Here is a 27,922-nt window from a genome sequence, read left to right as displayed (position 1 = left end):
TCTGTCTGCTTTCATAGAGTCAGAGGTTTACAGATGTATATCTCTGCTTTCATAGAGTCGGAGTTTTACAGTACAGAGAGAGGCCCTTTGGCCCAATGTGGCTGTGCCGTCCATTAAATGGGTCCCAAAGTTGGCAAAAGTGGGCCCTGGGGAAAAAAGTTTGAAGAACATTGGCATTGAGGATAATGTTTCCCACCCCATTCACTCAAAGGGGAAGTTAGTCTTTTGACTGTCCGCTCATCCAAATTAAGAAGTCAGTGAATGCTATTTGACCACCATCCCTTATTTTTCTGTTTTTGGTTTCAAAAGGGTTGTCTTAAAATATGGGAAACACAACACTGGTAAGGCCTAAAATCGACTTGAACTATTTCCATATAAAAAAGTCATCAGTCATTTGCCATAATTAAACTCAGATTTAAGTATGAAAACAGAGTTTCAGAACTTATAAAACAGTTTCCCCTTCCATCCGATATTTAATGTTTTTATTCAAAGCTAGATTGCCCCGTTTACAGAAAACCTCATCACAATTTGCCAGGCACAACAGCTACTAGTTTTTGAAAAAGCAGTTGAATTTATTTCAGAATAGTTTATTGTATGGTCTTACTACAATGTCACACCTGGTAAGTCACAGTTACAACAAAGAACTCTACAGGTATATTGGACAGCTGGAGTAGTTATTACAGTATGGAAAATATTTTTCATAATTCTACTTAACCTTACACAAGAGTGGTGAAGCATTTTAATACAAATAAGTAAATTTACCTAAATCTTTGAATTTGTGCTATAACATTCCCGTTCCAATATCTTATAAACAAAGACATGCGTTCGTTCTTTTAGCTTGTAGTAGTATTGCTGAACAGAGTCAAGTAGATTTTAAAAATGAAATCACAATAAAAACAATCACCCCTTTATGCTGTAAACAGCAAATACATCTATAAATTAATGTACATCCCATTTGTACTTTTTATAAAAGTAACAATTACTGCCTGCATTTCTTTTAGGTTTGGGTGGTTTTTGTACATGTCATTGAACATTTAAAATAGTATGCAACTTTGAAAATAAGGCATACAAATACACAGAAGTTTACCAGTTCGAATAGAAGTGCTTGCAAGGGATTTAGTTAGCAAACAGAGTTCACAGTGGATGATAACGGCAATATACAAAAAGCTGGCAATTGCTCAGGATTTAGCAAAACATGCAGGATGTAGAAGAATTGTTATAAAAGTTCTATTTTGCCCTCACCCACAAACAATCCGTCATCAAGACCACGATAGGCACTTGATAATATTGGAAAGAACCATCAGTCGAACTGGTTAAGTCCTCACAGTGATGCGATTTAAAAGATCTCAATACAGAAGTAAGGTTTTCATGGCTCCAAGTCCATACTCTCGACTTGTAGCTCTGGTGGCTCAAAGCTGATTACTTCTTCATAGGTTAATCCTGAACATGAAAGAGCAACATCTTAAAGGTCTTTGTATTATTATGTGAATCAAAATATTGAATGAAAATGAGCCCTTTTACATGGCAGATTCAAATACTTGTACCAAACATGAATACAAATTCAATCTTGTTCTTGCAAATAAGCTCCACTCAAAAAGCAAAGGAGGAAGTAAATGTCATTATTTTCTACTACAAGTGTCCATTGCTGCATATTTCTATCATAATGAAAGGGTATTCCTCAGATCAATAACAGAAATTCTTACTGTTTTTATTTTTCTCAAGTTCTTTTTACAATGAGCAAAAGTAACGCAGAATCATACATGGCTCAAGACAGGGAATGTACACCAGTCCTCATCAATTTGAGTCAAAGGACTCCTTCAAACTGGTTTTGAAAAGTCACTTTCATAAAGATCACACATTCACTCTGATCAACAACTCACCCTCATAAAGCATTGATTTAAACAATGTTTACACTATTTTGCACATATAAAGTACAGTTATATACACAGATTCACTCTGATGAATGTAAATAGATTTGCTGGAAAAATATCACATTGAGGATGAAGGAACCTAGTACCCAGTGAAGTCTATGGTTTACTTGCAGAGTTAAGGATGGTTTGAAAGGTGCGAGACATTTTATTATGAGCAATTTTGAGTGGGCGATTTTTGGCTCAATTGCGACTTTTCACAAAGGACTATTGGGTTATTTTTAGTTGTCATGGAAGAACCTTGCTGCACATGAATCGATTGAAAAATGCTCCACTATAGTGAAGATGAAATTAGCACCCAAGGAATTCAGCAATGTCAATCATTTTGGTAAACTGGCGAAAAATGGGGAAACCACGAGAGAAGGGGAAGGGTGCTGAAACCAATGGGGGCGGGGGAGGAGGAGGAAGGAGAGGATATCATAGACCGATCCAGAGGGCAGCAAAATATACATAGTTAGTAAAATGAAGAACAAAACAAACCTCTCTGTAAAATAAAGCATATTCGCGCGGGCAAGAAAAATGTAATGTAACTGTTTATAAATATGAGAAAAGCCATAAAAAGATTTTAAAAATTTCTATAAACCTGCATAACCTGAATATTGGTTAAATTGCTGAGACCGTTCTCAGTTCTGGTGTACATTTACCATTCAAAACTACAAATTGATCCATTCTTTCACTAATAAACCTTCATAATGGCCTCTCAGCTTGGACAGGTGGGATTGTGCTTAGTTGATTGCAGTTCGATGCTACACACAAAAGAGGCAGTTTTTGCCTTCAGCAATAAATAAACCTGGACTTAAATGATTTCTGCTGGTTATTAATCCTTTAAACAATTCCCTTAGTGTCCATATCACTGATTTTTCCCTTTATTCAGTGTTTTTAAGGGTAATTACAAATCAACAATAAATGTTGGCCTAGCCAGCACCACCCTGTGAAAGAATATTTTTTTAAAAATTGTTTTTGACAAACTTCAACATTCACCCCTTCTTAATATACAGCTTGTCAAAAACTCAGACAGAATGGGCCAGATTTTAACTGCGCAAGTGAATGGGTTTGACACCTCATCCGCTAAATCATACAATCACATTAAAAATCTGGCAGAATCTCAAAAAATCTGACACTGAAAAATGCATAATGGCATTTGTTAAAAAAAAAATCATCCTGTTGACGTGGTTAGAAATCTATTGACCCAAAGCAAATTGCAAACAGTTCGAAATTTTATACGGGCAATTAAAAATATAGCACAACATTCACCTACATTTGTAGATCAGATTTTTGGATTAGAAACCTAGTAAAAGGCAACTCCCCATCAATCCTCCCACCTCTGTATTTATGCAGAATTTCAGATCTCTTGGATGCAGCAACTTGGAATTATATCATCTGAGAGAAAATATCTTCCAATATCACATAGTTGCTTAGCTTGTGACCAGTCGCAGATTTTAAATTAGGTTTTAGTACATTTTACGTTACCATCAAGCCTCTTTCAAATATGTCAACATGCACTAAAGTAATTTGTAAATTCAAAAAGACAACATGTACTACAGTTAAGTATTCAAATTTTACATTTTAATGCTATTAAATGAGTCCACTAAATATATAGGCGGTGTACAATTACGCTGAACTGTACAAAAGATTTCTGGATGAACACGGCAATTTTGCATTAGTGGAGTGCAGTCAATCAAGTGCAGTCAATCAAAGCTGTACAATATCCCTGCTTTCAACACCACTATAATATTGAGTGTCATCAAGTCTATCCAAAAGTAGAGCCACAATATCTCCCCATTTTAGCAGTAAATTTGCTATCTCAGCCTGATGAGCAATGATGACAGGAAAGCAATATTAGAGGCAGCACTGCATAAAGTCTTTGATCCTTGAGCACAATTCTGGAATCACTGCACAAGTAAGAAGAATAGCTTCACTTACTTTTCCATTCTTCTATTTCAAGCTCTCGACTTTCAAACGACTGATCATAAGGATCTGCTTCAGGTTCATCATCTGGGTCATGATACTGAGAGAAATATGAATGAGCCAAAGCTTGTGCCGCTGTGATCCTCGTATCTGTGTCCAGCACAAGCATTTTCTCCAAAAGGTCAACTGCTACATGGGGTAATAAAAATGGTTAATACAAAATTGATGAGGGCTTTTCTTTGTAATATTACAACCACTTGTTTCCTATTCATTAACAAAGTTTCATACATTAACAAAAAATTTAGCGGATAGTTAGGTTACAAAAAGCAATTGTGAAAGAGATATCTGCTTTTGTCTCTCTTCTCATCCCCTTACTTCAACGCAAAAACAATTACTTAGGGATAAAATACACTAATGTCTGCGCCTGCTTATAGCAGGCACAGGATTAGAGTAATATGCCCATGTTGAGCACTGGACTGTAAAACCATGAATTTTAAGAATGAAACTTAGCCCTAGATGTCCTACAGACGATTTGAAGTGTAAATCATTGGTTGGGGGTGTGTGTGTGTGTGTGTGTGTGTGTGTGTGTGTGTTGGGGGGGGGGGGGGGGGGAGAGAGAGAGAGACTGCAAGGAGAAGGAACCAATTTACATTATCCATTAGCTATATCATATCTATTAACCATCTTGCACACTATTAAACAAAAGTTTTGATACTTGGGTCATTTGTATCCCTTCACTGATTTAGACTTTTGAAAGAATGACACCCATGTGTCAATGCCAGTTTTGAGAAAAGATTTGCTGTGATACAAGGAAAAACAGGAAGTTTGTTATTGTAAACAAATCGCTGTTAAAACCTTTAATCAAAAAAGTATTGATAATAGACACAGCTCGTTCTCTCTCCTGAAGAATATTCCACAACACCCTCCTGGGCTGGCAAATACAGGGCAGCGCAAGTTATTTTCGCTGAAGACATGATTCTAGTGCAGGCTCTGAAGCAAACATATTCCTAAATCCAATAAGGTTGGATCTCCTGATCAATACCCAAATCAACTGTGAGTAAATGTTGAACAGGATGTCCTATGAAGCGGAAAGCCAGAAGATGACTTCATGGGCTTTGGAGCGATTACCTTATATATCTGCCCCCTGCGAATAGGCAACCAAATAAACGACTGACATGAAACAACCCAAAAATAGGATATAGAAATGGGTTCTCGATAGTGGGTATAAAGCACTTCAGTTAGCAAAGAGCTTTTCGAAGTGGATCCATGCTGGCTCTGACCTAACAATTTGGCCAGCTCAAGATGACTGAGGAGAGACTGTCATCTCCAATTAGAGAGGTCAGCTTCATCAGCCTGTTTGTCCGATCCAGGACCAGTAAATTGTTCTTGCCTTATATGAGTCGTTATATATTTCTGCCTATTTAGCGCGTCACATCCAAACTGTTGCTTTTTAATAAACGGTTTTTAAAATTACCTATGGTCCTTTTTTTTAGTAATCTGTGACACCTGGATCAAACTGTACATGATTATATTGTTAGACATGAGGGAATAACTTGCCCAAAATAGCCAACATATTGAACAAAGACCAATTACAGCACAAGAACATTTTGACCTGTCCAAAATAGCCAATGTGTTTAATAAGTATAAATGAAGACTTTGCGATTGACTCCTATTTATTGATAAAACAGGAATAGAAAGCTAAGTGGATTTATAAAAATAGAAATGAATACACATATTAAAAATGACATTACCTTGAGGATTAGCTCCAATGAATACATCTTCAAAGCTCTGCTTTGGCATATGCTGTAAGGATTGTATGTAGTTTCTAGCCTGCATAAATAGTTTATATGGATTATTTATTTTCTATTAAGAAGCAGAGATAATTTATCCTCTCAATCCAATCTGTTATCACTTTTCCTAGATATTTTCTTGAGGCATACTGAACACTATAACTCATATGAAGTAGAAACAACAATACAGTATAGATCAATTGGACATAACTAGGTAGTATTTATATTTTGGGAAGCTATTTTAGTTCATGGTTGTCCAACAAAATTTATTTTAAAGATCAGAAAGATTGTGCTACAAGTCTAATCACAATGTTGTTCTTATGTTGAATGGGTGAAAGATAAATTTAAAGATCATTTGAAAAGTAATATCACAAGCTAATATCCAAGAAAAATAAAGTTCAAACATTTAAAAGATTTTTGTAAGCTATAAAATTAGACATGCCACAATGCAGCCTTAAGAAAACAACCACAACACCCCCCTAACTGGACATGATACAGGTCATAGACCAAAGATTTGAAATACTTTTGTTGTCGAATTTCTGCAAAAGTGGCAGTGAGATTTATCTGATGCATATTATTTTATGGACAACTTTAAAAAAAATTTATATAACCTGAAATTCTCTTCCAACACAATAATAACTCAAAGTTACATTTTTTACTTTAATTATTCACAAAACATAATTTTACCGTGTCCAATTTGTTGCATAAGCAATTTGAAGGACAATGTGCTTGACAAAGACAAAGCCTTGAAGGACAATGTGCTCAAAATTCTTACATACCTGTTTGACCACAAAAGCCCACTTACTTTGTTCAGAACCAAGTAATTTTGCTGAATAGATACAAACTTCTCAGTAAATTTTGAATATCAAAATTACATTGGACACAAAGAATAAAACTAAACAAAATAATCAACGGCAAAGTGAAACAGAACTAAAATTAAGATTACGAATCTTCGAAAATTATTCTCTTCACTAGCAGATGTCTGCACCAACAGACATCAGATCAAGTCACGGACAGATAAGGGTATTCTGCAGAATTAAATGCTTACAAACTGAATGAGATAATTAAGTAATTAACTCATCATTTTGCATCATTGGTAGAACTGATTAACCCACTGATCACTTGGTGTAAATCACAAGGAAAATTTTCAATTCAAGGTTCAAAAGGAAACAAGACAACACTGAAAAATCATTTGCATTGGCTCATTTAATGATTCAATGTGTATGACTGCAGACAAGCTAGAAGTTCCAAGGAGAGAAATAAAAGCTGCTGGACAGCCCAATTTTAAACATCTTAACCTGGTACTCAGTAAACCTCCTGTGCCTACCTCTTATGCTGATATCTGCATTGCATGCACTTTGGATTGTAAAGAATGCCAAATCAGGATTTGAGATTGCAAATCAAGTGAAAACTGCAACAATGAGGAGTACTTCTTGTTTTAGTGTTTTAGGACACTTTTTTGACTGGGTCAGAGAACGTATTATATTGAAGTGATACTACAGATAATACTTGGTCCAGATGAAATAGCACCTTTCATAACCTCAGGATAGCCCAACATGCTTTTCAGCCAATTAAATACTTTTAACAGACGCTCAAATCATCATGAGATGTGGAGAAAGCCTTGATGAACAAAAAAAATTGGTAATTCCCTTAATCAGTTCTGTATCTTGATATAAATTGATGTAGTACAAAGTCAGTGTACCTTGCTCATCTTTCAACAGGAAAAGAATTTCTGATCTACTCCTAAAGGTTTTTAAACAGATATTACAGAAAAAAATTAAATCTGAGAAATACTGGTCAAAAGTTTTATCATAAGAGAAATTTAAATAAGTTTTTCTTAATTCAAAGGATTTCGAATTGCACGCATATCAAGGCATTTCACCATGGTGGCACAGTGGTTAGCAGTGCTGCCTCTCAGCACCAGGGACCCAGGTCCGATTTTAACCTCGGGCGACTGTGCGGAGTTTGCACATTCTTCCCGTGTCTACATAGGTTTCGTCTGTGTGGGTTTCCTTCGGGTGCTCCAGTTTCCTCCCAAAGTCCAAACATGTGCAGGTTAGGTGGATTGAATATGCTAAATTGTCCCTACGTGGGGTTACAAGGATAGGGTGGGGGATCTGGTCTATGTGAACGTGCTCTTTCAGAGGATTGGCGCACCCTCAATGGGCTGAATGGCCTCCTTCTGCACAGTAGGGATTAAGAGCATAATTGGCTTTTAACCTTCTAATGTGTTGGGACAGAAAGAAACCATTCATCATTATGGTTCATCATAGACAACACTTTCATTTTTCTCAGCGACATTAATCATGCTTTCCATGAGCTTTTGAACAATAGTAATTGGTACAGTCATGTAGTTACCAGGGCCTGGCTTTGGTAATCATAAAACTTCCCATCTTCCAAGGAATCAATAACATTTTAAATATTTTGACACCATAGGTTGCCTGTAAACACTGTACATTTAAATGGGATTATGGAGGTCTATAATAAACTGCTTCACACTGATTAGGTCTCACTATTTTAGAAACTTACTGCCCAAGAAAAATGTGAAAGTGACAGCCCATTTTATTAAAGCTAGGTTCATTGATTGTAACAAATAATAAATTAGCATGTGAAACGATTGAAGTCCACAATAAGCCTCCACTCCAAAAGGCTGTATTGTAACACAAATTATCTGAAAAATGAAAGAATAACTATCCGTGTTCCCAAGGCGACAGAAATAAACGTAGGAATCTGAAACACCCAAAATGGCTCAAAATTATTGCTTGCAGTTTTCATTTAAAGGTGATTCATCCATATAATTGTCCTGACTTAGAAGTGGGGTTTCTATGTGATACATTTCAAAGAAACATTAGTTTATCAGAACACTACACAGATCTTAGAAACTCTATATGGATATGTTGACCCAGTTGTTACAATGAAATTTTACTCATTAGTTCAATTTTGTATTTTGCCCAAGCAAAAAAAAACAAGGAAACTGAAGACAATTTATCCTAAACAAATAGCTGGCAGCTAAGGTAACTGAAAATTGACACCATCAGTTAAGTGGTCCATTGATCCAAATATACAGAAAAACATGAGTAGCAACGAAGTCGTTCCTACGAGGAGTTCATTGGCAGCCTGTCTGTCTCACCTCGTGGCTGGGCATCCTGTTAATTAAGGATGCAGGAGGGGTTCCTGTCAATCTCATGATCTGCTGAAGCTGGTTAATATCTTAAACGCCCAGGTCAAGGCGTTTATCCAATTTTCAAAGGGTACTCAAAAGATTCGAAAAAGTTTTCAACAACTTTAGTAACCATTGTAATGAAATTTGTCTGTCGCTGGTTGTAACGTTAGAAAAAGATAGCAAGGTTCAATGGAAAAATGAAAGGCACAAACATGCAGAGGAGGGGGAAGGCCATGATCAATGACACAGCATGCTACAGGGTTAGATTGGTTAGTACCAAATGAATGTTACTGTGTTTTAATTTAGCGTACTTAACATAAGCAAGCTACAAACATTCAATATTTAAATGTTGTCAAACCTCACACTTAAAAACTTTTAAAATCAGACAAACTGAGGTACTTGTGTTATTTTAGGCTTGTTATGGATTAGGATAAAACATTACCGACAATACTATTTGTGTATTAACCAAAATCACCACAGCAATAAGAGCATTTCTAATAGATAACCAAACCGTGCCAATTAATGTTGGTAAATATGTGCTTTAATCTGCAGTGTTGCAAATTACTTACTAGAACGGTCAATAACTATCAGTGGAAAGTACAGGCAATACAAACTCACAGAATCAGATGATATTTTCATCAAAAGTTCTGGCCCTGGTGTTCCGACGAGCTGCATTATTAGCTTCAACTGATCAATATCTAACATTGTAACATAAAGGAAAACATAGGGGACAGGTTATAACAAAAATGGCCAATGCATTTTAGAGTTGTAACGATAATGGAGTTCAGAGGAATCTTGAGCCATAAGTGAACCTAAATGATGAAAGGCTTCAGTTAACTTCTGATAACTGAAGATCTGAAGATTGTGGCTTCATAAAGTGTACTAATGATTGAGACAGTAAGAGAAAATCTATTTTACTCAGCAGCACAATTCAACTCGAGCAATACTTATTCTCATGATTTTATGTGACTACTTCACTAAAGAATTTAAAATATAGAAATTTAGTTTAGGCTATTTTAGCCTGACTGAAAATTTCAGATATTGTTTATCAGCAGTACTGCTACATGTAAAACAAACAATTGTTACATTTTTCAGTCTAATCTCTCCAAAGGCTCTCTTGATTATTTTTCTTTTGAATAAAGTTTACACAATTTAAATACTGAAACCACTTCAGAACAAGTGAAGACACGCTGAACTGATGAGTGGAAAACCAAGAAATGTGCAACTTTTAGGCATAGAATTTCATGGTTCTTTCAATGCTTTAAATTTGCCAACTTTTGTTTTAGCTTTGCTACATTTGCAAGATACAAAAAGTTGTTATATTACCGATACAACTCTAAACCACTGCCAAAATAAAAATACCCTATTCAGACACACATTTTACTTCATTCTTTAGTTTTCTCCATTTCCATCACCTACTATCCAGGGACCCTTCTACTCCATGCATCACAACCAGGACGGCAGTGAAATGTTAAAACCAACCACTAGAAGGGACTAGATAGCAACCATTAACATTTTCCATTTATGATGCCTAATCTAGTGGCATGGTAGAAATTCATGGCACTTGAAATTCAGAATCTCAAATGAGACTATACAGGATTTAAGGTAAATACACTTCATTTCATCTTTGATGCTCCAACTGAAATAAATTTCTGAACAATAAAATGTTTAAGCTTTGCACTCCCATACATCCCAGTGCCGTCTATTGATTCCAGAACAATTCATTCAATGACATTTATTTAAGTATTCTCCAAATGTCTATACAATGATCTACAAAAAATAAATTTCAGAATTCCTGAAATACAGTATATTTTCTATCGCTATTTGAAGTCAATCAATTATTTTAAATTCATGTACTCCAGTAAGAGAGATCGAAAGAGCATTCTGGTGAAGCAGCCAATTGAGGAATTCAATCCAAATTTTCATTAAACATAAAAGCAGAGTGAAAGCAAAAGATTTGTCACAGGAAGTTCCACATCAATTTTCAAAAGTTTTACATTTTAAAATCAGTATTTGAGATGCACAATAATTCTAATCGCATGTCATTGATATTAAAAAAATTCAAACACTTGCAATGCTATTAGTGTCATTTTATGGTTTAAGGTTTCTAATATTTATTTTTAAAATCCAAATTTACTTAGGTGAAAATGGTCAGATTCAGCACCAATTAAGTGTTAGAATAAATGCCATAAATGCTGCTCTTTTCCGGAGACGTTTACTCAAATGTTGGTATACAAGTCCATTGGCACTGATGCCACCCAGTATGTCACTTAAATGTTTGTTTATTAAGAGTGAGGAAGTTTTGACATGCTTTTTAATCATTAGCGGATTAAGAAGCACTCTGGTCTTTTCCTCAACCACTCCCCCTGCAGACTAATTTTCTAGCAGTTTCTGGATTGTTTTCAACAGGCGAAGTACCCAACATGGAACTCTAACAGTTATCAGCACAGACATCAAGAATTGACTTTGGAAACTGGGTCTGAACAGCTGAGCGCTTTGGTGCTGTTAGTCACCAAGTTATCAGGAATACTTCCCATCTTTATAAATGTACTTAATAACTATAGGTATTGGTCTTTTCAATTGACATATACTCTATAGCATTATGTCAAAAGTCAAATCCTTACATCATAAGGAAGTTTTAAACTTGAATTTGGCTCTTCTGCAATATTCAGTGTGTAAGCTTGGTTAAGACTGCATGCAAAGGTAACCCAGTTAAATTTTCTTGTGACAAGCTTTAAGAGGTCCAACAAGTAATTAAAATGTTTGTCTGAGCAGGATTAGGGTTAGTAAAGACAAAACAGAAAGAACGAGTGTAAACACATGAAACTATGGTTCATGCAGATTTAAAGAAGCCTCAAGTACTGGGTTCACTTCCCTACAACCAATTAAGTGACATGCACAGTCGAGGTCACAGCTGTGGTCTTCCTTCGAAGCAAAATAACTGAAGCAGGAGAGAATGTAAGCATTGAAAAAATAAGTTAATTGCAAAACATTCCACAGTAACAAAGCATTAATCCATGCATAGAGTGCTAACAAACCTTTGAACAATTTTATGATTGAATTAAGTTTTCAAATTATCTTACACAGATCTGGCACAAAAGTTAGCAATCAACAGAAAATGTGCACAGCTCAAAAATGTATTACTCGTAAGTTAGGGAATCACTGTAAAAGGCAAGATAAATGTAATTATAGAACAATGCATATGTAATGACAGTGACAAACAACTAAAACAAAATCACTGTTAAATATACTGTCCTAGGATGAAAGGCTATTCTGCCGATGTATTTATGTTTCCGAGGTGGGAATGTTCATCACAAAAAGGTATGTACCAGCAGATTGATCAGTACAATAATTTCGTAAATATATTCAAGCATAAAACAACAAAAATGATATTATGAGGGGTTATTTAAAATCATAAAGGGAACATAATATTCATTCCTATACCGTGGATAATTAATTTTTGAAATATTTATGTTGACAGAAGTTGGACTGAAGTCAATTACATTTTTGGCAAAATGAAGTCATATTGAAAATAATTGATACAGTTTTTGACTGATGTCAATCAGTGTGTAGTTGGCAGGGTCAGAGCCAAGAACAAAGTTTGGAATGGTAAATAGTTTTGTTTGGAAACAATATCAGGACATAGATTGCTGAAATGATCACAAAGCAAACTTGGTTGCAAACTCAAAATCTGACCTAGTGAGGTTCTGCAATTAGTGGAAGGAGAAAAACAATTTCCATCTGAAAAACTGGCTTGTTATGAGAGACTGGTAAAGGGAAACATTATGTTAGAAGAGAAAAGCCAAAAGAAAGAGCTGGGAATACCATTAAAGCAAAAAGAAATTATGCAATTTGATGACTGGAAGGATCTTCTAACCAAAGAGAACCAATCCTATTTGTGGGATGAAGCAACTCCGTTTTTAGGCATATTTTAGTAGAATAGCCCTCAGCGTAGTGATATAATAGTAAACTCTGACAAGAAGTGTGCCAGGATGTTAACTGTTTATGCTTAAACATTCGCAAGCTTCAGAGTTAGGCATGTAAATATGGTTAACTAACCAGTTTTCCAAATTTTGCTTTGCTCAAAGCTTTCACAAATGTTTGGTCTGAGCTCAAGTTAGTGTATTTCAGGGTAAACTAAACTAAAAGGCAAGAATGCAATTAGTAACTTGTCAGACAATTTGTCAAAAGATACAAAAGCACATCCTCAAAAATGCCTTTCATTTTGTTGAAAGTATTGAAATATAGTACAGTAATTTAATATAGCATTTTGAACTGGTGCTGCAAAATGTTAGTTTTAAAAACCATCAAGTCTAAAAAGGGCAATTAATTACAAATATAATAATTATTTTAAACTAAAAGTTAATCAGTTCATGTTTGTCAATATGCATAGGATTTTTAACACAAGTTGAAGACACAACCATATTTTTTTTGAACAAACAGCTTGCTGACTAAAGCAGGAAAAATATTTGTTCACCAAATTCATGGGAATATATATTTGCCAAATTAGCATTCACATTACCTTTGACAAAACATTCCAGGTCCTTTAAACCAGATTGGGATGGGACATGGAGAGAAGTAGGGCTGAAGAAAATTGGGGAGATAATCAGAGCGCAATAATACAAGTCTTAGGGAGCCTTCTGAAGGTGGAGAAAGGTGGTGGCCAAGAATCAGGTGTGTGTGTGTGTGTGTGTGTGTGTGTGTGTGGGTGGGGGGGGGGGGGGGGGGGGGGGGGAGGGGGGGAGATGTAGGTTTGCAGGAGATTATAAAGCTAGGAAAGAAGAATGAGAAATCAAGGATGAAGATCTTAGGTCAATTTATTGTGAACTGGTGAGTCAATGTAGGTCAGCAAAAAACAGATTCCTTGGAATGCAGCATTCTCTGTAGAATAGGACGAAGGTGACTGAGCTCTGGATTAAGTGGAGATAAAATAGAAAAGCCAGGCAGATGGTTCTCCATAATGACCACCAAAAAGTATTTTGAACCTTTTGACAAGGTATTACAGTTTTGTAAAAGTATATTTTGAAAGGAAAATGCTAATTACTTCAAAGCAATTTTCAGAATTAAGTAGTTATATGCAAATAATTTACAAGAAAGCAGCAAGAAGCTTAGTTCCCAAGGTGCCCATTTTGAAAAGGAACATTGCATTGAATAAACTCATGAAAATAGTGAAATCTGTTAAAGACGTAAAGCATTTTTGATTCAAGTCGATGTGAATCCAACAAGGAGATAGCTTAAGAGAAGTTAATTAACAAATTCAATGAATGTAATGGCGTTCTGATTGAGGTGAAGTTACTATTTTAGTGAACATTTTTTCCCCAGTTCAAACAAAAACAAAAGTGGTGCTAAGACTTATTTTTTAAAAAGCATTCAAGGATACGGTCTGTGCCTGGAAATAGAGTCTTTCCTGTCAGTAGTTCTGCCATAATGCAGCCAACAGACCAAATATCAACTGAAAATAGAAAAGATAGATATCAATTAGTATTTTAATTTAATTAATCCTGCATTGACTATTTAAGAATGAAAAAAAATTACAACATTTAAAATTATCATTTACTTGTACAAATTTTAAATGTTTTTTCAAAATCAGTTGAAGTGTATTATAATTAAATTGGGCAGCATGATAGCACAAGTGGATAGCACTGTGGTTTCACAGCGCCAGGTCCCAGGTTCGATTCCCTGCTAGATCACTATCTGTGCAGAGTCTGCACGTTCTCCCTGTGTCTGCGTGGGTTTCCTCCGGCTGCTCCGGTTTCCTCCCACAGTCCAAAGACGTGCAGGTTATGTGGATTGGCCATAATAAATTGCCCTTGGTGACCAAAAAGGTTAGATGGGGTTATTGGGTTACAGGGATAGGGTGGAAGTGAGGGCTTACGTGGGTTGGTGCAGACTCGATGGGCTGAATGGTCTCCTTCTGCACTGTATGTTCTATGTTCTAAATATTTAGGAATATTCTATAGTGTGTAAAATATTAATAATAGCAGTGTCAATTTCAATTAAACCAACATTAGAGTTCTCAGAATGCCAATTGCTATACTGCAGTTAATTTTCAAAAGTTGACAGCTCTGAAATAGGTAAGTCAGTCAGTTGCAACTGCTTGCAAACTCTCCCAGTTAATGACTGGTCTGTTCTTAAAGTTTTAAAATACAGTTCTCCATCTTAATGGGGACATCTGGTTTGCGACTGATGTGCACCAAATACACAAAATTACTGCATCTACTACATTTCTGTCCAAGACACCGCAAATGTCTTTGTTCACAAATCAAGTTGAATCAAATTTCATAGAATTTAAACAAAAATTCATAACTGAATACGTGGGTAGCAAATCAATAAAGTGGGAACAAAGAAACATTAACATTCAAAAAGTCACAGAAAAAGAACATGAAGGATTCATTACCAATTTATAAATGAAGGCAAATTGTTCCTTTTTTTCAAAAAAAAGAACCTCTAATATCAGCTTGGGCTCTCCATTAAAACAAAATTTGCAAAACAGACAAATTTGCAAACAGACAAACAATGCTCTGAACTTGCCTATACAAAACAGCGTGTTTAAAACGCCTATCTCTTCCATGGCAGCTCTGTGCCTACATGAAAAGTTTGAACCTTAAATTAATACAGATTTCCAGACTAATCACCATTGAAGAGGCATGTGCTAGCAGGTTACAAAACAGAGCAGCTTCTAGAAGACTGAGAATGCACAATAATGACTTCATTTAAATAAACAGATAGCAACTTGCAGAAGTCTGTACAATTGAGTTGAAACAGGTTTCTGAATAAAAGCATCATGTTTAGGATAATTAAACGGTTCTGCTTAGATAGTATTATTGCAAAGAAATTTGGTAAAAATGAAAATGCAAGATTAAATTATTTCTTGGCTTTTATCATATAGTCGCATTTTGAACAGGTGCGCAATAAATCATTTCACTAAATTCCAGGTGTACAAATGTAACTTCAAACAATACAAAATAGAACATTACACTTTGGAAATTTAGCAATCCCCTGGCTTTAAATCATTTACACTAAAAATTCAAATTATGAAAGCAATGCTGTAACCCAAGTGTGCTAGCTCTAGTTTCTCAAGTTAATGACACGATCCTGGCAACTAAAAAACTTGAAGCTCACTTTTTTTGCTATGGCACAGGACATCAAAGGAAAACACTTGGATGCAATGGAGATCTGTATCTTTTTTATCTACATAAAATCAACCAGAGCACAGAAGATGGAAACACCACTTTATCAAGAACATGAGCAGTCAGCATAATCCATCGATAAAAAGGGCGAGGAGAATAAATCAAAATATTTTCTGTGTTTAAAATTTGTCTAACAACATCTTGCAAAGCAAGACTCCCAAGGCCCATTTTCATTAGGTTTGCAGTGCTGCAACTTGGTCAGTTCAAAACAGACCTAAAAATGGTAGCAGACTACAAATTGGATCTGGTGTATTTTTTTAAAACTCAAAAACTGTTACAGCAGGTACCTGTGCAAACACGCACTGGTCAGGACGAAAACAGAAAACATTTACAAAACCAAAAATGACTAACCCAAGCCTGGGGGCAGCCTAACTGCTTATCCCAATGCAGTCGTCAAAGGAATGTTAGTTGGCAGAGGGAAACAAAATACAGTGGTTTCCCATAATGTTGAAGTAGGAGACTATGTGCAGCAACTTAAATATGTACAATTAAAAATTTAAACATCTCTTTCCCCATGCCAGGATGAAAACTGTCAGCTAATATAAACATTTATTGCTAAGATTTAAACAAAACGTAGAAACTGAATTGTCTATCAGATTGTCAATGTATCTCACCTGTTTGATTGTAATGCATCCAATTTAGCATTATCTCTGGAGCTCTGTACCATCTAGTGGCTACATACCCAGTCATCTCATCATCAGTATGGCGAGCCAACCCAAAGTCCAAGATCTAAGCATAAAACAATTGTACAAAGAACATGGAATTTTAAAATAATTGAAAATTAAAAGGTCAAAATTATACCTAGTTTATAGGATCCCGAGAGATAGGGAGGAAAGAAACCAATGATAAATAGGATGATCTGGAAATCCAATCACTTTATTGGCAGAATATTACATTTAGCCCAGTTTTCCATTAGATACAGGCAGTAAAATAACAAGAACACTGGGGCACTATGAGAAGATAGTGGCATATTTGTAATGTCGCTAGACTAAGAAGCCGGGTTAATGGTCTGGGGAAAGGAGTTCAAATCCCACTACGGAATTTAAATTCAGTTACTAAAAATTTGGAATACAAGTCTAGCCTAATAATGTGAACTGTAGTCATCACCATCTGGCTCACGACTGTCCTTTAGGGAAGGAAATCTGCCAACCATACCTGATCATGTGACTCCAGACCCACAGCAATGTGGTTGACTCTTAACAGCCCTCTGAAATGCTAATCAAGGATAGGCAACAAATGCTAGCCATCAATGTCCATTCCACAATGGAACACTAAAAATTGATGACTCAATTCTGGGGCGGGATTTCCCGCCCTCTCCACGGCTGTTATGCAGCAGTGGAGGGCGGCTCACCAGCGGCCGATGGCAGGATCTTCTGGTCCTGCCGCTGTCAATGGGGTTTGCTGATAAACGCCCCCTTGCCACTGCGAAACCCACGGTGGAAGTGTGCCGTTGGTGGGACCATAAGGTCCCATCAGTGTGAACAGCCAAACAATCCCATCGCTAGTCTCAAATGGGCAAAAAAAGTTCAATTTAAGGAGGGAGCACAATGGTCAAAGTACAGTGTGTTTGCTGCACTATTCAAGTATTCCTGCCGAGTTCATTCGAGAGTAACTAAAGATTTTCAAGTATTATTCCCACCGGTTATAAAACATTTGAAGTTCTTGTAAAGTGTACATTGCAATGTAGTGTACAATTAATTCATTTTCCATACATATATTCCACTTTTAAGAACAAAAGGATTGTCCTAACATATAATTGTTAGACAGCAGGAATCAGATGCAAATTTGCATCCAAATTATCAAGCAGGGTCACATAATTGGAGTACTGATGGGAGGCAGGTGGGTGGGTCAGCGCAAGAAAGAGAAGAACAGTTGATTATTCTACATATTAACCAGCAGGGAAAACAGACCGCAAAGCTTTCTGTCAACTGCTGCGGAGAACTGCTACTTGATGCACTCACTCTAATGCCACGAGGGTGGCAATACCCTCAAGCTCTTACTAAATACAGGGCTATGACAAACAATGCATATGAGACAAGAGTTGCCAAGGCGCATGGCTATTGTTTAGAGATTCACATCTCCCATCAGGTGCTTTAACTGGAAGGTTGGCATTGTTCCCCCAAGGAAAAAGGTTAGAAAAGTTCTTGTAAGGGCAGCACGGTGGCACAGTGGGTTAGCACTGCGGTCTCACGGCGCCGAGGTCCCAGGGTTGATCCCAGCTCTGGGTCACTGTCCGTATGGAGTTTGCACATTCTCCCCATGTTTGCGTGTGTTTTCCCCCCACAACCCAAAAGATGTGCAGGGTAGGTGGATTGGCCACATTAAATTGCCCCTTAATTGGAAAAAATTAATTGTGTATTCTAAATTTATTTAAAAAAAGAAAGGTTCTTGTAAGCGGTGACAAGTATCTGTTTTCACAACTGGGGTAGAGGGGGGTGGGAGAAGAGAGAAGTTACATGGCACAAACATGCATAGTAAGCGGTGGGGTTGGGGGGGGGGGGGGGGGGGAGAGAGGAGAAGTAGGCCACTTGGCTCGTCAAGTCTGCTCTGACATTTCATGAGATCAGGGTTGATTGGATTGTGGCCTCAACTTCACTTTCCTGCCTACGCCCAATCCCCTTTCACACGCTTGCTTATCAAGAATCTATCTACTTCTGTGAATCCATGCCATACTTCACACCATAAACCTTTCTGCATTCTCTCTTTTCCATATGAAACTAGATAGACCAGAATATTTCAAGTGTTAAATGTGCTTTCATCAATAATATTCAAGATCTGTTGCCATTTTGTTAAAAATAAAATGAATGAATGCTCGTTACATCTCCACAGGTTCTCTCTCTCGGACACCTAACATCCCGTAAGAAAGACATTACATATGCGCAAGTTAATTAAAGGCATTCCCTCATGTCTTTAAACATTAAATAGGGCCTGTTTCAAGCCATACTATTTAATATAGAGGTCATGTGTTATAAAGCAAAAAAATCTACAACAGCCAAAAATATGCTCACACCATCAGAATGCTAAAACTAATTAATGCAACTTCATGTCTTGTCGGAAATGACTGCTTTTATATGAACTGTCAAGAAATCCTGGAATATACCTTTACAACTGATCCGGGACATTCAGTTCTTTATCACCTGTCAGTTTCCATGTGCCACAGGGAAAGAGTTGAATAGAAATGAACACCATTGCTATATTCAGAGATGGAATGATATTTTCATTTTCACGATAATTTAATGTATTGCGCACATCAATCTCGGAATCACTTTTGTTTCTTTCTTTGTAATTATAACTCGTAAATTTGCTGTTAGTTTTAGTCTGCTTAATATGGTCAGTTCTGCATTCCGCGTCAGTGAAAAGCAGGTGATGGACAGGCCACAACCTCTAACACGATTAATTATTAGTCAATTGTCCACTGCGGTCTTCATATTGTGCTTAAATTTTCAAGATCATATCTTTGGATATAAACTGAAGATGTAACCTTATTGCACTGGGAGAGCAAAACATTGTAATGATATGTGCTAACTGCACTACACTGCATTGTGAAACAAAGGACTGGGCGTGTACAAGGCAAATGCCATGCAGTTGGACCAAAGGAAGTTGTGAAGGATGGCACTGCCAGCCATGTCAAGCAGAGGGGGAGGTAATACCCCCCTGGAAAACTTCATTGCTTTGGATAGAATGAAGGCTTCTTAAAAAAAAAGCAAAATACTGTAGATGCTGAGAATCTGAAATTTAAAAATGCGGCAAATATGAGGGATGGCTGCCAGTATCTGTGGTGTGAGAAACTGTTAACTTTTCCGATTGATGGCCTTTCATCCTCTGATGATCACCAGCTTGAAACATCTTTGCACAAGACACTGACCAAGCCTCATATATAGGTCCAGTTTTGCCACTCACGTGGTAAGTGGCATATAGCTTTAGTGAATGTTCAGAAGGGCCTTTCAGATTGAAAATTAAAGGTTCTCAGCGACAATGATGGGCTGAGAAAGGTAGATCTTTTACTCTGGAGAAGCATTGATTTTAAACAGATGATTCAGATTTTTAATATAATAAATTACACAGCTTTGAGTCAGGTGAGAGGGGCTAGAGTATAAATATTGCAAGCATAGAACTAGGTCAGATGGTTGGAGGTGTTTTCTTTCAGTAGCTAACAAATGTTTGGTTCATCTGTTGAATACAGATTTGTTGCATAAATTGGAGAGCTGGAGGGTTTATTGAACGTGGCTGACATAGCTAAATATAGAAGAAAAATGGGTATTATAGGGGATTTTCCTCATATCACTAGGTATTTTGAAATGTTTAATTACTTATCATGAGCTGGAGAAGAATCCCCTTGAGTATTCATTCTAAACCAATCCAAGGGTTTTTCTGGGGGTTTCTTTTGCCTCTCGAAAGATCTTTTGGGGAAATGGAGGGTTGAATGTGGCCAACATAGATAAAGATAGAAGGAAAATGGGTATTATAGGGGATTCTCTGCATATCACTTAATATTTTGAAATGTTTAATTACTTATTAGGAGCTGGAGAAGAATCCCCAGAGTATTAATTCTAAACCAATCCAAGGGTTTTTCTGGGCGTTTCTTTTGCCTCTCAAATGAGATCTTTTGGAGAAATGGAGGGGTGAGTGTCTTGCATAACTTACACCATCAGTTAGAAAAGTCTCACTGAACTAACTGAATTGTTTCTGTCCTTTACTTTATACAAAGAATATGCAAATTGCAACATTTTATAAAGAAACGTTGTTTGTGAAATTATAACATAGCAAGTCATTAGCACCAAGTGGCTCTGTTTAATTGCAGAGGTGTCCATATTGTGATACCTAACTTTGGGGTAAGAAACTATTTTTAAAAGTTGATTTGAGGACTGCACTATTATGTGCACTGCAGCATCTTCAAGAAGCAAACTAGCCCATAAATACCTCTTCTGTTATGAATCCCACTTCAAGGCACCAATCAAATTAATAAGCTTAATATGGTCGGTTTTGCATTCCGCGTCAGTGAAAAGCAGGTGATGGACAGGCCACAACCTCTAACTCGATTAATTATTCGTCAATTATTGTCCACTGCTGTCTTCATATTATGCTTAAATTTTCAAGATCGGATCTTTGGATATAAACTTAAGAGGGAACCTTGTTGCACTGGGAGGGCAAAACATTGTAATGATATGTGCTAACTGCATTACACTGCGTTGTGAAACAAAGGACTGGGCGTGTAAAAGGCAAATGCCATGCAGTTGGACCAAAGAAAGTTGTGATTAATTTCAACAATCAAATTAAGCTCAAATTTCTAAGAAATTAGCATCTCAAGTTACCCATTTAAGAAGATAGCTATTCTTACTAAAATATTGCAGATGATAACCCTGAAATAAGGATCATTTAGACTCAAACCGTCAACTGTGTGGAGAGAGTCCTGCATTTCCTGTTTTTATATTAACAGTTCTTGCATTCTGGTCAAGGGATCCTGCAAGCAAACTGGCCAATAATTTAACTGTTAAAGATATTCCGTCTCCTTACCTTTAGCTCACAATCTTCATTCACTGCTAGATTGCTGGGTTTCAAATCCTGCAACAAGGAATAATTGTTTTCAAATGACTTTGCTAGGCTTCTTTTTTTAAGTTATAGCTGACTCAAACATATTCTAAACCATTCCATTAAGCATAAGCTAAACGCCAACGGTGAAGGAAGAGCCTGCATAAATGTGGTTCAAGACAACATTCTGCTATTTTCGTCCATATTGACAGCTTTACACTAATAATGGTCGTCTTCAAGCTGATTGGCCCAAGTAACCAATACTGCTCCTATCCTAGATTTTCAAAATAATTCTCTGGTCCAGCATTTACAAAAGGTTTCAAAGCTTATTTTATTTCACACCTAGTCTTCAAGTAGCAATTGCACATATACAATGGTACAATAATTAGTCAAAAAAAAAGTTAATTTAATAATCTTTATCATCACAAGTAGGCTTACATTAACACTGCAATGAGGTTACTGTGAAAAGCCCCTAGTCGCCACATACCAGCACCTGTTTGGGTACAGGGAGGGAGATTTCAGAACGTCCAAATTACTTAACAGCATGTCTTTCGGGACTTGTGGGAGGAACCGGAAGAAACCCACACAGACACAGGGAGAACATACAGACTCTGCACAGTGACCCAAGCTTTCCAGTATGTTTCATATTTAAACAATTTTCCAGCTGGCCCTACTCCTTGACCAAAGGGAATCAAGCTTTCAGATAACAGGATTCCACAACTGTCATTATCAAAATAACTGACCCACAACAAAATAATTTTGTTTGAAATTAAAACATCTTCAAATAATATGGGGAAGATAATGGCATAGTAGTAATGTCACTGGACTAGTTATCCAGAGACCCAGGTTAATGCTCCAGGGACATGGGTTCAAATCCCACCATGGCAACCGGCAGAATTTAAATTCAACCAATTAAATCGGAATTAAAAGTTAGTTGCCATAATAGCGACTATGAAATTGTTGATTGACGTAAGAACCCATCTGGTCCACCAATGTTCTTTAGGGAAGAAAATCTGCTATCCTTACCTGGTGTGCATATGACTCTTGACCCACAGGAATATGGTTAACTCTATGCTATGCTCCAAAATGGCCTAGCAAGCCACTTTACATCAAGAGCAATTACGGATGGGCAACAAATGCTGACCCTTCCAGCAATGCCACATCCCACACATATTTTTTAAAAAGCTCCCTTGAAGTAGAAACGGTTAAGACGGTTAATCTAACTCCTCTCAATTCCAGTTTATTTCCCAAAAATGTTAACAAGGATAAAATGTTAAATCACAAGTTCCTCCAACCAGGAATTGGATTTTTTTCCAACAAGTGCATTTCAATACAACGCCGAGTTGCAACTATTATCTTCATCTCATTCAAATCATGATCACTGGCTTGCGACTTTCTTACTCACAATATTGGATGTCCATCCGCCGCCATGTAAATTCAGAGCTACATTCCGTTTTGTTAAAACACCTTGACATCCATATACATACAAAAGTTAACAAAATTTCAACCCTTCCATCCTCACCCCGATGCCAGTGTTATCTAGTTACACTGTGTACCTTGTGTTGCCTCATTATGTACTTTTTAATTTCCTTTTCTTTTCATATACTTAATGATCTGTTGAGCTGCTCGTACAAAAATACTTTTCACTGTACCTTGGTACACGTGACAATAAACAAATCCACCCATCCATCCGTACTATAAATATCCGACGTCCTCCCCTCACCTACAGTAACTGCCAAGAGAATGCTGTCCATCGAGGGCGAGGAGGCAAAAGAGAAGGAAATGACCTGCTTGCGTACAAAGTTTCGCACCTGGTAGTACTGAAACTCTAATTCTCAGAAGCTTGTATTCACCAGCCAACTTCCCACCTACAAACAAGTCATCAAACGACTCTGATCCCCATTCCGCCCCCCCGCTCCAAGCCCCAACATATGAATCCGAATCCACTGGCACAAAACAATGGTTTTCACAAATTGGGGCCAACACCCAGTTTAGAACGCCGCCAAACTGTCCCCATATTCTCACGGCCACCATACTCTCAAGGTAGCCAACACCATCCGGCTGCCAGTCCATTTTAGCCAGGAAAACAGAAGGGGAGCCGTGACCAATGCTCTCGAACTGGTGCCCTTAGTCGTTCCTCTCCATCCGTCCCTACAAGACTGTTCCTTTTCAATATTCTCTGCCCAATAGTAGTATAACAGGTTGGCCCCCCTGCTACCAATCCCTTTGTTCAAAAAAAAAACACGGATCGAAGGGGTCCTTCCCGCCCAAATAAAAGACAAAATCATCTTATTGACTCTCACGAAGAAAGATTTTGGAAGGGAAACTGGGAGGCACGGAAAGAAAACTAGAAATTCTGGAAGGATATAAATTTTGACCGACTGAACCTACCCAGTCACTGTCAACAGCAGGTTATCCCAGCCTCTTTAGGTCACCCTTCACCGCTTTAACCAGGTCCCCGAAATGTAACTTCTGTAGCGAGGCCCAATCATTGGCCCAGGTAATGAAAGCTGGACCTGACCAAGCAAAAAGGTAACTTTCAAAGTTCGGCTCCCCTCCCTGGGAGATTCACCGGAAAACATTCACTTTTACCCAAGTTCAATTAATACCCAGAGAAGGAGCCAAACCTCTCAAGCAGCTTCATCATCTCCTCTGTGCTGGACGTTTGGGGCTGATTGCATTTTGGATTGCAGATTCCGGATACCATATATAAACTTACATTACAATAGCTTAAGCCTAATCTTGCGATAAGTTAAAGTAAAATGGCTAGAAAAGATACTGAATAATAAATACAGAGTACCTTGACAAATTTATTTTTGATATGTTCACCACAAAAAAAAAATCGCAAGACAAACAATGCAGCCAAATAACGGTCAATGAGGTTCAAAGGCAGAGATTTTTGGATGGGTTTGGTTTTTGGATTTGCAGATAAAGGATAATCGACCTGTGCTTGAATCGACCTAAACAATTCATCTCCAATTTTTGCCACAAGTGCATTTATCTTATTCAAATGCTTCATGCTTTCAGGTGGGCTTTTTATTTATTTATTTTTTTTAAATTTAGAGTACCCAATTGTGGCCGTTACGGAGACATGGCTAAAACAGGAACAGGAATGGTTGTTGGAAGTTCCGGGGTATAGATGTTTCAGTAAATGTAGGGAAGGTGGTAAAGAGGTGGAGGAGTAGCATTGTTAATCAAGGATAGTTTAGCGGCTGCAGAAAGGCAGTTTGAAGGGGATCTGCCTACTGAGGTAATATGGGCCGAAGTTAGAAATAGGAAAGGAGCGGCCACGTTGTTCGGAGTTTTCTATAGGCCCCCAAATAGTAATAGAGATCTGGAGGAAGAAATTGCAAAACAGATTATGGAGGTCTCAGGGTAGTTGTCATGGGTGACTTTAACTTTCCAAATATTGATTGGAACCTCTATAGGTTGAACAGTTCGGATGGGGCAGTTTTTGTACAGTGTGTTCAGGAGGGTTTCCTGACACAATATGTGGATAGGCCGACAAGATGGGGGGGCACACTGGATTTGGTACTGGGTAATGAACTGGGCAAAGTGTTAGATTTGTTTGTGGGAGAGCACTTTGGAGATAGTGACCACAATTTGGTGTATTTCACTATTGCAATGGAGAGGGATAGGGCTATACGGCAGGGCAAGGTTTATAATTGAGGGAGGGGTAATTATGATGCGATTAGGCAAGAATTAGGGAGCATAAGATGGGAACAGAATCTGTCAGGGAAAGGCACAAATGTAAAGTGGAGCTTGTTCAAGGAACAAATACTGCGTGTCCTTGATAGGTATGTCCCCGTCAGGCAGGGAGGAAATGGCCGTGTGAGGGAACCACAGTTCACAAAAGAGGTTGAATGTCTTGTCAAGAGGAAAAAGGAAGAGTATGTAAGGATGAGCAAACAAGGTTCAGTTGGGTCGCTTGAGGGTTACAAGGTAGCAAGCAATGAGCTAAAAAAGGGCTTAGGAGAGGTGGGGGGGGGGGGGGGGCATGAGAAGTCCTTGGCGGGTCGGATCAAGGAAAACCCCAAAGCTTTTTGAGAAATAAAAGAATGTCCAGGGTGAGGGTAGGGCCAGTCAAGGACAGTATTGGTAACTTGTGCATGGAGTCAGAAGAAATAAGAGCGGCGTTGAATGATTACTTTTCTTCAGTGTGCACCAAGGAGAGGGGCCATGTTTTTGAGGATGAGTGTGTGATACAGGCGGGTAGGCTGGAGGAGGTAGATGTTCTGAGGAAGGATGTATTAGCAATTTTGCAAAACCTGAGGGTCGACAAGTCCCCTGGCCCAGATGGGATATATCCAAGGATTCTTTGGGAGGCAAGGGATGAGATTGCAGAGCCTTTGGCTTTGATCTTTGGGTCCTCACTGTTCACGGGAATAGTGCCAGAGGACTGGAGAGTGGTGAATGTTGTTCCTCTGTTCAAGAAAGGGAATAGAAATGACCCTGGTAATTATAGGCCAGTTAGTCTTACTTCGATGGTCGGTACGTTAATGGAAAAGATCCTGAAGGATAGGATTTATGACCATTTGGAAAGATGCAGCTTAATCCGGGATAGTCAACAAGGATTCGTGAAGGGTAAGTCTTGCCTCACAAATTTGATTGAATTCTTTGAGGAGGTAACTAAGTGTCAATGAAGGTAGAGCAGTTGATGTCGTATACATGGATTTTAGTAAGGCATTTGATAAGGTTCCCCATGGTCGGCTCATGAAGAAAGTAAGGAGATGTGGGATAGAGGGAAATTTGGCCAATTGGATAACATAGAACATAGAACAGTACAGCACAGAACAGGCCCTTCGGCCCTCAATGTTGTGCCGAGCCATGATCACCCTACTCAAACCCACGTATCCACCCTATACCCGTAACCCAACAACCCCCCCTTAACCTTTTATTAGGACACTACGGGCAATTTAGCATGGCCAATCCACCTAACCTGCACATCTTTGGACTGTGGGAGGAAACCGGAGCACCCGGAGGAAACCCACGCACACAGGGGGAGGACGTGCAGACTCCACACAGACAGTGACCCAGCTGGGAATCGAACCTGGGACCCTGGAGCTGTGAAGCATTTATGCTAACCACCATGCTACCCTGCTGCCCTTATAAGTATGCTGCAACTATACATGACCCTGGTGAGACCACATTTGGAGTATTGTGTGCAGTTCTGGTCACCTTATTATAGGAAGGACGTGAAAGCATTGGAAAGGGTGCAAAGGATTTACCAGGATGCTGCCTGGTTTGCAGGATAGGTCTTATGAGGAAAGGTTGAGGGAGCTAGGGCTTTTCTCTTTGGAGCAAAGGAGGATGAGAGGCGACTTAATAGAGGTCTATAAGATGATAAGGGGTATAGATAGAGCGGACGTTCAGAGACTATTTCCTCAGGTGGATGTAGCTGTTACAAGGGTGCATAACTATAAGTAACTGGCTATCACATAGAAGACAGAGGGTGGTGGTGGATGATGGAAAATTTTCATACTGGAGACCAGTTACCAGCGGTGTACCACAGGGATCAGTGCTTGGTCCTCTGCTATTTGTGATTTTTATCAATGACTTGGAGGAGGGGGCTGAAGGGTGGGTCAGTAAATTTGCTGATGACACCAAGATTGGTGGAGTAATGGATGAGGTGGAGGGCTGTTGTAGGTTGCAAAGAGACTTTGGGTCATGTCCACAGATCTCTGAAGGTTGCCACTCAGTGGATAGAGCCATGAAGAAGGCTTATAGTGTGTTAGCATTTATTAACAGGGGTCTTGAGTTTAAGAGCCGCGGGGTTATGCTGCAACTATACATGACCCTGGTGAGACCACATTTGGAGTATTGTGTGCAGTTCTGGTCACCTTATTATAGGAAGGACGTGAAAGCATTGGAAAGGGTGCAAAGGATTTACCAGGATGCTGCCTGGTTTGCAGGATAGGTCTTATGAGGAAAGGTTGAGGGAGCTAGGGCTTTTCTCTTTGGAGCAAAGGAGGATGAGAGGCGACTTAATAGAGGTCTATAAGATGATAAGGGGTATAGATAGAGCGGACGTTCAGAGACTATTTCCTCAGGTGGATGTAGCTGTTACAAGGGTGCATAACTATAAGATTCAGGGTGGGAGATATAGGAGGGATGTCTGAGGTAGGTTCTTTACTCAGAGAGTGGTTAGGGTGTGGAATGGACTGCCTGCTGTGATAGTGGAGTCGGAGCGGTTATTGGATAGGCACATGGAGCACACCAGAATGACGGGGAGTTGGATAGCTTGATCTTGGTTTCGGACAATGCTCGGCACAACATCGAGGGCCGAAGGGCCTGTTCTGTGCTGTACTGTTCTATGTTCTAATTCATGCAGGTACTGGGTTACAGGGATAGGGTAGATACGTGGGTTTGAGTCGGGTGCTCTTTGTAAGGGCCGGTGCAGACTCGATGGGCCGA

The 27,922-nt window shown here is 38.3% G+C and overlaps 1 protein-coding gene across 6 annotated transcripts in view; it reads right to left on the bottom strand.

Annotated features, from left to right (window-relative positions):
- Positions 1 to 551: 551 nt before the first annotated feature.
- LOC119978987 (mitogen-activated protein kinase 14) overlaps positions 552 to 27,922 on the bottom strand; it is a 96,072-nt gene continuing 68,701 nt past the window's right edge. For 3 of the 6 annotated variants that reach the window (XM_038820954.1, XM_038820958.1, XM_038820959.1), the window contains 7 exons: positions 21,494 to 21,541; positions 16,594 to 16,708; positions 14,170 to 14,241; positions 8,757 to 8,836; positions 5,588 to 5,666; positions 3,852 to 4,025; positions 552 to 1,440 (listed from right to left, as the gene is read on the bottom strand). In XM_038820954.1, the coding sequence (XP_038676882.1) occupies positions 1,367 to 1,440; positions 3,852 to 4,025; positions 5,588 to 5,666; positions 8,757 to 8,836; positions 14,170 to 14,241; positions 16,594 to 16,708; positions 21,494 to 21,541 (642 nt within the window). In that variant the 3' untranslated portion in view covers positions 552 to 1,366. Of the gene's footprint in view, positions 1,441 to 3,851; positions 4,026 to 5,587; positions 5,667 to 8,756; positions 8,837 to 9,407; positions 9,488 to 14,169; positions 14,242 to 16,593; positions 16,709 to 21,493; positions 21,542 to 27,922 lie in introns of all 6 variants that reach the window. The other 3 variants (XM_038820955.1, XM_038820957.1, XM_038820956.1) reach the window with 3 other exon arrangements.

This window comes from Scyliorhinus canicula, chromosome 15, assembly GCF_902713615.1.
Source record: "Scyliorhinus canicula chromosome 15, sScyCan1.1, whole genome shotgun sequence".
Lineage (NCBI taxonomy): Eukaryota > Metazoa > Chordata > Chondrichthyes > Carcharhiniformes > Scyliorhinidae > Scyliorhinus > Scyliorhinus canicula.
Note: the sequence above shows the minus strand (reverse complement) of the source record. Positions and strands in the feature narration are given on the sequence as shown.